At 37.5% G+C, this 12,236-nt stretch overlaps 1 protein-coding gene across 1 annotated transcript in view; it reads right to left on the reverse strand.

Annotated features, from left to right (window-relative positions):
* Window positions 1-12,236, reverse strand: part of Plc21C (Phospholipase C at 21C) — a 104,588-nt gene that overhangs the window by 91,532 nt on the left and 820 nt on the right. Inside the window, exons 2-4 of the mRNA XM_083122433.1 lie at window positions 5,171-5,248; window positions 3,837-3,905; window positions 583-714 (exon numbers count right to left, since the gene is read on the reverse strand). Coding sequence (XP_082978559.1) covers window positions 583-714; window positions 3,837-3,905; window positions 5,171-5,248 — 279 coding nt within the window. The remainder of the gene's footprint in view (window positions 1-582; window positions 715-3,836; window positions 3,906-5,170; window positions 5,249-12,236) is intronic.

Here is a 12,236-nt window from a genome sequence, read left to right on the forward strand (position 1 = left end):
TTAAACTATACTTGTTCTAACACTACATTTTGACAGTGCACATCTACTCTCGTCTTAAGTTGAAAATCTCTTTTATCGGTGGTGGGGACCTATGACAGACCTGTGATTTTATTACAAATCTGGTGCTTTAACAAATTACTCCCCAACGTGGTTAAAGATCCAGATTTGTAGTAAAATCACAGGTGTCATAGGTTTGATTCCCATCAGCGGCAACAGAAATTTCACCTGAAGACAAGAGAAGAGGGGTGTTAGAATAAGTACAGTTTAAAGCACTAGACAATGGATAATGTCCAATTAACATTGCACGCTGAGGAGGAAATTTATCGAAAAGAAAGATGAAGGGAGTTTGTGTTCTCCTGAAACATTATGTTTACTTGCTTGTAACAACTGTAAATTAAAAAATTATATGTATTCTACAATGCAAGCATAGATCATTATATGCTATTTTTAAGGCAGCATTTTAACATTTTACCCTATACTTATAAATAACAAACAATGTGAGAATCACACATATCTCTTCCTCCGCTGCAAATGAATGACAAATATTGAAACTCTATATGAATTGTGAACTGTAAATCTTACCTTAGCTATCTCAGTATCCGTACTGAAAAAGCTAATGAAAGACAGATTAACGAAATCTGATCCATAGTAGACTGTGAGTGTTTTATCCTCCAAACAGTCTTGTGCTGCTACTAAATGCCTTAATTTAGGATCCTGAAAGAGAAAACAGAAAAATTATTCGTAACCTTTGGAAACTAAAATCAAAATTGAGATTTCACATTATACTTTGGCACACAAAGATGATTGTAGAAACTTTGTAAAAATGCAGGCTTGATCAGGACTCAAATCTGGGTCTTTGGCTGCTGTTCTCCCAAGTAAGCTCCCAAGCCATAGCGGCTTCACCTGTTTATTTTCCACTGTTTTATTTGTGTGGATATTGTCAACATCGTGGCACCGCAATAGGATCTCTTGACTTTGAATTACTCCTGATGGACATGGTACTAAATATCTCCTAGCAATCAGCTCTGCATTGACAAAAGTGTTGTTTTTTTTTACAATAACATCATCTTAATCCAAGTTCAACTCTTTGATACATTAGAAAAGTGTAGCCCTAGAAGGGCCTTGGCTTATCTCCCGACTGTCAGTTTCCCTCCCACAATCCTACCTAGAGGTGTGGAGATCTGCAACCGATAATGGGATGACGTGGGGTCAGTTAAGTAAAACCCTCAGCCATTATAGGAAGATTTCCCAGACTGTATTACGCTACTCACTTGTAGCTCCCCAATTGCCTCATGATGGTGGGTCGACACCGGTCCAATATACACAGGCTGAAAACCCAGAGACTGAACTCATGCTGTCCCATAGTCGGAATCCAAAGCATAGCACCTTAGACCACATGGCCATGCAAGAGGGTGTAGGGGCAAAAAATCATTCATAGCACCCCAACCGGACAAACTTGACAATGTTTCTAATTACATACGATTTACTTGCTTCGATAATGTTTAAGTTTGTACAAAGTCACACCAAAAATATCAATATTGTTATGTTCAATCGTGCTAACAGAGCTGCACACCCTCCACACTGGAGAGGTTGCAAGAGAGGACAATTTCACTCTCAGGCAGCAAAATATTTTGAATTTGGGGCATGTTGAAAGAATGGGAACGTTACATGTTATGGCTGATAATATGTTGAAATCATATATTGTAACATTAATTACTTTATAAAGAAAGAAGAAATCACATACTTGTCATTGGAGTGCTAGTTTTACTGAGACTGTGCTGTAAAAGAATTCATGTATGGATTGAATGCATTCAAGTCTTTGAATTAAGTTGTTTTCAGTCTGATTCTAGATTACTGACATATTTTCTAGTTTGATGAAGGAATAGTAAAGAACTTTTATTGATCCTAATTTCATGAAGTTGTGGCTTGACATGATTATAAAATAGTACTAACAAAACAACTTGTAATGTGCCTTTCACTATTGTGACTCCTGTATTTATGAAGTACTATTTGAACTACCCATTGAATATAATCAGATATATTTTCAAGTGTAATTTTTGGTTGTTTAAATTATGCTCCTTACAATGATATGCATCTCGGCTTTCTTACAAACACACTTAATACTTCCTCTAATGTGATCTGTGAAGAAATTCTCAACATTAGCCATTAAGGCAGCTTTAATCAACGAAAGGTGGAGAATGATCTCTCGGACTTGTGAAAGAAAAAGCTGCCACACTCAGTAAACATTTAGTTAAATATTATTTTTTACATTGAACAAGTTCTTGCATAACATTAGTTGGTCACTCCCAATGTGATCTTCTTCCATTGTGACTGCTGACAAACTGAAGTTTCAGCCTAAATAATAGGATTATTTCCAAGTCGGGACTGTATGCGTTGCAAATTCTTTTGCAAATATCCTCAATGATCAATGTTTGTATATAATTTGGCAAAATTTCAGCAGAGGCTTTGGTACCTGGTTCTGCCAGAGCATGTGACAAAACAACTAGAATAAACATTCAGTAGCTACTAAATACTGAGATGAGAATATCACACTTCAAGTTCATAATATATCATTAAATATTACATTCAAGAGGCACTACATTTTTTTCCTTTTCATGACGTTTTAGCACATTTGCGGTTAAAAGTTTTGTAACTTATACCGGGTGTTTCAAAAGGTCGGAGTACATGTAGAAATTGGCTTATAACAATAGGAGCCCGCGGTCTAGGAAGTGATCCTGGGTCAGCTACAGCACAGGCCTTTGAAGGTTAGGAACCACACAATGATAACCATACAAATGACATAATAATCATTTGGGTACAAATGTAAAGGCAAACATTGTAAGCTCTTGACAATTCATATTGTATTACAACAAATGTTGTTCAAACTTACTACCACCACAATTATTGCATCATCAAAGGAAACGTTGGTACATTCTTAGACTAAATATACATCAGGCATCTATCGAACCAGATATGCTGCTGCAAGTGTCCAACTAAAAATGGTCCAGAGTTCTCCAGTGGTGATTCACGTTTCTTGGTATGTCCCCAAAAGAGGCTGGCCTTGCTATCAGACCACCCACCACGTTCAATCTAATGCCCATGATACATGAGAATTAGAGTCTCATACAGTATAGCTCCATATCTGCTGACTCACAATAAGTAGCATGTGTCCTAAAGTTCTACAACAATCTGTTGCAAAAAGTTGTAAATCTGCTCATTTATACATGACAGGAGTTAAGGTCTGACCACTTTCTCGCTGATAATACCTGCTCATATGTACACAGAAACCTCTGTTGGTCGTTGGTGCTTGTGTCAATTACTATTATGTCATTGGTATGTTATCCAATTTGTGGCTCCTGGCCTTCGAAGGCGTGTGTTGGCTCAGGAGCACTTCCGAAGTCACTGCTATAACATTTTATAAAAGCACTTCATGAACATAATTTGATTCCTAATAGGCCTAAAAACACCACGTCATTGAAATAAAAGATTGTCAAGAGAAGAAATTTCAAACATAATTTGTGTATTATATTAATTTGAAGTGTAGCAAGCTACATTCGCAAGTAACAAGAAACGTGAGAAATATTCTTACTAAAAATGTTTTACAGGCTAAAATTGACTTGACAGTATGAAGTTTCTGCACAAGAGACTATAAAAATGTATGCTTTGCATAATTATACCTTGGAAGTTAAACATACACCCAGAAATTGAGCTGATTATGTAGTTCTAAATTCATTTACACATGAAACACAGTACCGGCACAATCACACGATGCTCTCATTGTGTACTCAAAGACTTGAGATTTTGCATTTAGAAGAGAACGACTCATTAGTACTTACTTTAGGAATCTTTGCAGATTTTCCCGTACGTGTATCACGGACACTTGAAATGTCCAGCAAGGTCACCTCCTGAAAACAAAGTAACATAAGGTAAGTTCGCAATAAAGTTCCACAGTAATACCATACAGATGAGCATTATCCAAAAAATCATGCAACACTAAGATATTCTTATGTGTGAACACTTACTCAGTGCTCCTGCTCATTCTGACAAATCAAATTCCTAGACTTTTCCAGTCATTTTCAACTACCCTTCCAGACTACTTTGGAATACTATTATAACTCTTGTTTATGGTACATTTTTATAGTGAAAGTAACAAAGCACTGGTTTTCACATGCAATATTTATTTTAAAATAAAAAGCATTTGTTGTAGTGCTTATAAATAGGTGAAGAATACATATTCATTAAATGTACAACAATGATAATTTATATCCCCTGAATTTTTCAAATACTTGGAATTTTTTTTTATGGAATTCCATTACTTTTTCAATCAACAACTGAATTTCCAGACTTCTTCAGATTTCCAGTTCATGCATATCTAATGCATAAATTTTAATTTATATATGAAGCACACAGCTACGCTTCTGCTAACAATTGTGGCTACTGGTGAGTGTTCAATTATATCTCTGCTACTTCTAAATTGTCTCTTTTCCCTTGTCCATCTTTCTTGTATTACCGCAAGCAACTTTCAATACAGAAAACAAAGTTAATGTCACTCTTATCTCCAGAACCTGAAGCTTTTGAGAAGATATGTCAATGCCACCTTCAGGAATGAATCAGCTAATCTGCTGGGTGTCCATTTGAGATGTTTCATGCCTGTGTAGTCATGTGGCAGTACTAGTGCATGAGAGCCAAACATGGCGGACACACTTCAACAGCAGACACGATGCACCATGACAACTTCTCAGAACTTCGACGCCACCAACCTCCAGGCATTTTCGAGTGGAGGTACATCAATTCACTTGTGTATGGGAAAAGACAACAACACAGAATGAAGCTGTCCGCTGACATGCCATGTAGTGCAACTTGTCCCTGCCATGACAATAGTACATACCAATAATTAGTAACAAAGTAGATTCCTTTATGCACTGCTTTCATTTCCTTTTGTCACATCTGAAAATGGATCACCAAAGTATTGAACCTTGGGAACAGAAATAATGTCTCAAAATATAAACCAACTTTCAAAAAAAGCTGCTGAGTTAAAGAATGACTGACTTCAATAGTGCTGTTCAATTTGAGAAATTCAAGATGTACACTTTTTTGTTGTAGTGCAAGAATAAAACTAGAGCAGGTAAATAATAAAAAATTTAAAAAATAGGAAAAAATATAAACTCACATCATATGGATCTGTCCAGTAGAGAAAGAATCCATGTTCATCGACTCGCAAAGTGACCGGAGTCACAGTTCCTATGTCCTGGAAGAAAATAAAATATTGTGTTAAATTTCTGCTCAAATCATACTTTCATTATATTAGAACTAAAAAGGATCAGAACCACAGAAATATGTGCATCCTGTGGTTATGATGAATGTAACTTGGAGTCTTCTCATAAATATATCTGGTACTTGCTACATGTTTTAATATTCAAACTATGACTGAGCTCACACCAATGCTGATGTATTGGCATTAGTCAATGCCAGTGGTATCAATAGTGGGAAGTACTGGTGGGAATATTGGTCGATACTTTTCCACAGCTTGCAGAAATTCCACACGGCACTTACATGGAGTCTAAAATTCCTGGAAATTATCATAATTATCATTATTTTCACAACACTGTGGGAGGAATTGGACCTTGTGATTAAAAGATCATCTTACATGAAATTATGAATATTTTAAAGTAAAACTGTTACATTGGTATGCTGTAGTTCCAATGGAAAATATATAAACCATCTGAATTATTACAATTTTCAAACCTGAGTATCACTGAGAATCTGTAAGATATCTGTTATCCGTCCAGTCCTTATTCAACTCAATACTTATAGATTCAGAGCAAAAGACTGACTACTCAACAACATTTCAAAAACCTGTGTTCTTTTTAGAACTATGTAAAATGAAGGTCACTTTATTCTGAATTGGAGGTAGGTCTCAGATATCTCCAGAGACAGTAAACTGCAAGGATACATGTGCTTTATAAATGCGATGAACTAAGGCTTAAAGTGAACTTAAAAAAAACTTTGCTTTGATAAACTTTTTTCATAAAACAAAGTTATTAAAAGCCTCTCACAATATTTGTTATGGTGTTTTGTGATTTTCATTTTTTTTTATCTTCAGCTTTTCTAATTAATTTATCTAAGGTATATATTAAAATATAAAATATATACTAAAATACAGGCTATTCAAACCATATGTTCAGCAAGCCATCTCAGAGGCAGAAAAGTTACATAAAATATAACGTAAAGTAATGATTTGTAAATAAGTGTAAAATCAGAATTTAGTTTTGTACAGTAACTATACAAGGTGGTGTCCAAACTTTTTGTGACTGGTGCTACCATACATAAAAAGACAAGACCACAGAATGAAGATGGCCTCCAACACACGTCATGACACACTTTGCACAGATCACTGCAAGCTGCATGGTGCAACTTGCACCTGCCATGATGTTTATGCTGAGTGTTAATTAACCCACCTATTGGCCGCCATTACTCTCTAAGTAATTCCCTTCTGTACATATATGTTGGTCCCAGCAATTCTGACATTTTTTGAATGTATCCTGCATCTTGTTCTATGTTCTTGTGGCCGCGGTGGCTCAGTCGGTAACGCGTCTGACTACCATGCTCAAGGTCCCGGCTGGTTCAAATCTGGGAACTTTTCTAACATTGGAAGTCGTCCCGGTGCCCACCCAGCATCAAATGACATGGGTACCTGGGGAAAACCTTGGGGGGCAAAGGCAGTCAGGGGCGTGATGCTGATCACATCACCCCCACTCACGACCGGATCAAGAAAGTGTGGGGCGTTACCCCCACACCCCCTATACGCCTTCATGGCATGGTGCTAAGCACAGGGGAGCACTTTACCTTTTTTATCTTGTTCTATGAGTGTGTGCAGCATTACTAGCATTTCTGGCAAGTATTTACAATACTGGACCCTTCTGTAATTTCTATGCTACTGCTTACTCACGAAATAATTAGTCGCGATGATTTATCTGAGGTTAACATGTTGGGGTGAGGTGTAGAAATTGTTCATTAACGTGTAGAAGTTGTAAAATAAGCTTTTCTATTATCGCAATGATTCTCCATATACAAGTATGGAAACCATATTTGTTGATATGAAGAATTGACGTTCGCAATTAGTTACGCTGTCTACAGCATTGCCGCACTGTTGATTTCATACTTGGAGAGCATGGCTCGTGTAAGAATGACGGAAGAGAACAGTAAAAAAGTTGTTGATTACAGGTAAGTTTGGCAACAATGCATCGATCGTAAAACTGCAGGATACGAAAATGGCATCTTCGATGAAGAACGTTTGCTGTTAAAGTGTTACGAAAATAAGATTTTTTATCGGTTCGTTATCACAATTAGCGCAAAACCATTCATGGATAGCCCCACTGACCATTCTCAGTAAGGTTAGGCAAACATAGTTAAAATTTGGGGTAGTAAAATCATGCACGCATAGCCCCACAAACCATTCACATTAAGGATAGGTTAGGCAAGGCAAGCAAAGTTTAAAATTTGGGGTCGTAGTAATGTCAGGAATGTATATTTCATTTTTTAAGCATTGGAAACACAAAATCTTCTGGTAAATAATGGAATCATGCATGTCTGTTCTGATCACGGACCACTCAATTTAGCTTATTTTGCAATTTCTACATGTGACCCCCAAAATTTTAACTTCAAATTCGTTATTAGGAGGCCTCAATTAGTGAGTATGTGAAATATAAAAAAAATGGGGAGGGGTCCGGTATTGTAAATTCGCTTGGGTCATCTCAATCGTGTCACACAGGTGGCCTTTCAACTTGATCTTCATTTGGAGGAAACAGTCATTGGGGCCAATTCAGGCAAGCATGGTGGGTGGTGTACGACAGTCTCGTTGTTAGTTTTGTTCAAAAAGACATTGGTAACAAAGAAGTGTGAGATAGTGCAGTGTCATGATGTAAAAGCCAGTTCTTTTGTCAACTAGGTTCACTACTTCTCGCACAACCACTGCAAAGTCACAGTAAGAGGTGGATTTTCTGTTTATCCTGCTAGGGCGAATTCTTTGGGCACAATCCCCTTTATGTGACAAAATGATGAGTACATTCTTGAATTTGGTCTTCACCTGTCTTGCTTTTTTGATCTCTATGAGTTTGGACTTTTTATTTTGGAGGATTGTTGCTTTGTTTCAGGGTCACAACAAATGACACAGTTCCGAACACCAGTGACAACCCTGCACAAGGTTGCATCTTTCAGAGGCACAAAATTTGATGCACTCATTGTTCCTTTCTCAGATACATCTAGAAATTGCCACACACCTCCTGCATGCTTCCAAATAAAAGGACACAGTCACCATGTTCACCCACCTGCGTGACATTTTGTACACTTACTTCCAAGATATGCTATTACTACGATCTACCGTTGCATCACACTACTACAACTGCCATAAAAGAGCATAAACAATCTCAGTCATTATGTTGATTTTGACTCACGATTAGATTATCAAAAAAGCTCCGAGTTCAAATCCTGGCCTGGACATAGGTGGTCCTTCATTGGTTTTATCTAAACATTATTCATCCCCATTGTTACAGTCAATTAACATAAAATTTGAAAAAAACAAATACAGAGAGCAAAAGTTTGTTTTGATTGTTGTTATTTAGTGTTGCATTTCTGCCACATATAACCGCAATGATATTGATGAAGGGACACTCACAAGGAACGCTCATGTAAAGACCGAGATTCAAACCTGGGACCCTCGGCATTGTCATGCACTGTTATAACTCCACCACGGAAGTCAGATGAGCCACCTGTTCAATGTAGGATCCGAACGTATGTGCAATGTTCCTCCATAAGGTATTAAACATGTTACCTTTTCATTATAAGTAGACGGCATGTCAACTGTGCCACTGGTGAGGTCACAAGTACAGAGAGCACAAAGTCAAAAAGGAAAGATGAAGATGGAATCAATACATGTGTGTGTGTGTGTGAGTGAGAGAAAGAGAAGATTGGTTGGTTGATTTGGTGTTTGAAGTCCACTGTATGCACAGTAAGGCTAATCAGGGTTTAAAGTGGGTTCCAAACCACTATGTGCCTCCACCAGGTACCAAACCCGGTACCCCTTGATTACAAGGCGACGATGGAGAGAGAGAGAAGAGTGCAAAGACTTTGGCATTGCTCTGTGCATTGATCAGTCGGGCCCAAGTACAGATTGCTTAATCTTTTCATGATTTTATAGGAAAATTTCATATCCATATCACGTCGGGTCTGCAGTAACTGAATGTTCAAAGTAGTCAGGATTTCAAATTAAGAAACATTTTACATGTAAAAAGTACTAAATAAGCACATATTTGGAATAAGTGGTGAAAATATTGGAACATTTCGAGGTGCCCCTGTAAGCCAGCCACGGCACCCCAGGGTACAGTGGTGCACACTTTGGAAACCACTGGTCTAACCTATTTACGAAGAACTTCTTACTGAATTATTGGTACAGAGAGAAGCAGCATTGCATCTAACAACACCCCCCTTCCCTCTCCAAAGTGATTAAAGTATTTTCTGCCTTTTCTCTAGACAATGACAAGCGATCAACAGCAGTTGATGGTTGCCATAGAACAAAACTTAATTGAAAATATATTTCCAATACTAGTGTCAAACAGATACTTCTCAAAACCTCTAAGATGAATGAATGTATGCTTACGACAGCTAATATTTATAGCATAGTACGGGGGATATTATTCAGAATAGAGTGGACGTTGCTATGTAAGTACTTAAGCATTATGACATACGACATGTATTTTGATAGTTCCATGGTCCTTTTCCCCTAAAAATTAAACTCTGCAGCACAATAGCCTTTAGACTGGAATCTGTCGTTAAATATTTCAAGTAGCGCTCACTGCAAGCCCAGGTTCACTTGCTCCAAAATTGAGGGTACTAACTACTCAGCAAGCATTTATAACTCTTATGTTAGTCACGACAATGTGAATGAATCATGATTATGTGAAAGATAAATGGATGATGGAATTCACTATATGAAGCATAATTAAGGATCAGCCTATTTTTAACTAGCACATTCATACTTTTGTCCAAACTCAATAATATCTATAGATGTAATTTTTGGGTACGAGTAGACAAAACTGTAACGGTTCCGATTGTTTTATGATTTCTCCTAGCACAAAGACTAATTATCGTAGAACTTTGGAAATCATTGTCACACGAAATTTGAACCTTCCTTAATGTAATGAGCACTTTTTGAACTCGAAAAAAGTTATTTATGTTGAAAAAAAAACAACTTGAAAATTACCTTATGCACTTCTCATGGACAAGATATTCTCCGTCGACAAGCGACAGTAAATATCGTAGAAGTGTGGGAATGAATGTAAAAGTAAATCGGAACCTTAGTAGAATGCATTTAGGGACTTTTATTTTAATGCTAAGGGAACCTAACCAAGGGAACCTAACCTGCCTAACCTAACCACGAAAGCATATATTGAACAAAACCTTAAGTAATCGCTAAATCTGCAGTATGTGCTAACAGACGTACACCGAAATGGAACCATGTAAAAATTGCATTCGTAGCATGATGAAATAGCAATTAAACAAAAGGAACTTGGGCAGACAAAAATAATAAGGGTAACAGTAGTATAAGCCGGAGACGGATTTCTTAAAATTTACAGGAGAAAAGACGAGAAAGTATTTACGGAATTGCGTTCTTGAGGACTTTCTGAAGCCGGGGAAATTGTTTTTTAGAATCGTGCAACGTATTTTGCCTGTAAATAAGGTATTTTTCGTCAATCATGCATCTCCGTTGTACGATAGCTCGTGCCACCATTACCGTCGACTACGTGAATCAAATGTTCCGTGCGTTCGGTTATGTAACCCCCTCACAGTGTAGCAACCACGCGGAAGTTTGACAAGATGACGTGTGAGCGGTTTTTTTTTTCCAATGTAAGGTAAGACTCTAGTTTATGTCCTTTTCCTAAGGAATACTTGTCATATATCGTTGGAAAGCTTATTTTATAAGGAATTCAACAACGTAAATCCCAAAGCGAGCAAAAATTTCCTGAAGGAGTAAATCGAGAAAACCCGATGTTGTCCGGATATGCGCAATTGAACGTAATGGGGAATTTTTTAGATGATGAAGCACATATTTAGGGGTGAAATGAGTGCTAATGGAACCTAACCTAACAGGCCTAACCTAACCTCGTAGGCGTACCTCGACCCCGTGAATGGATAGTGGGGCTATCGTGAACAAATCGAGAAAAACCGATGTTGTCCGGATATGCGCAATTGAACGTACTGAGGATTTTTTTAGATGATGAAGCACATATTTAGGGATGAAATGAGTGCTAATGGAACCTAACCTAACAGGCCTAACCTAACCTCATAGGCATACCTCGACCCCGTGAATGGATAGTGGGGCTATCGTGAACAGAAAGTGTAAAAAGAAAAAGGTACTTACCCGAAGAGATGCCGGGTGCCGCACCACGATCGCGGACCGCGAACACAAAGAAGCAATCACCATGCAGATAAGGACGTAAAGTAGAGTCTAGCCTCAATTTTCGTTTAAAAACCTTTTGTGAATAGTTTATGCGGCATTTATCGGTTCATAAGTTTGGAAACACTGCACATCAGCTGACGATACTGCATATCAGCTGACGATAGACAACGTGAGTCAAAATTTGCCTGCCGAATTAGCAACGACCAATAAATGATTATAATGTTAAAAATAACACTTTTTTCATGGAAAAAAAGTGATCCCCAGCTTGAAAAATCTTCCGCTATGCATATGAGGTAAGTAGCAATGAGTTTTATTTGAAAACAAACGAGTTTAATGTGTCTCCGGCTTATACTACTGTTACCATAATAAGTTTTACAAAAATTCAAAATTTGTGTTAATCCCGGATGACAGCATTTCTTAAGTTTCTCGTCACTATAGATAGCCTATACGACTGCCAATGAGAAAAGCCCTGCAAAATGTTTCATTAACTAATGAAAATTATTTCACATTATCTTTAGCTTTGAATTTGTTGTTAAAAGTGCATGAAATGTTTGAGTTTGGTTGGTGTTTTTTAAGTTCACTTTATGCACAGTAAGGCTAATCGGGGCTGGACCTACAGTTTAAAGTGGGATCCGAACCACTTGTGCCTCCACCAGGCATCGAACCCGGGACCCCTTGATTACAAGGCACATGAAATGTTTGAAAGCTGTGTCCAAAACTCTACTTTAGGAAAGGCAAATCACTAGTTAATCTTATAAAAATGAAAACACAACATGTAAAT

The sequence above is a fragment of the Lepisma saccharinum genome, chromosome 5, assembly GCF_977018435.1.
Source record: "Lepisma saccharinum chromosome 5, izLepSacc3.1, whole genome shotgun sequence".
Lineage (NCBI taxonomy): Eukaryota > Metazoa > Arthropoda > Insecta > Zygentoma > Lepismatidae > Lepisma > Lepisma saccharinum.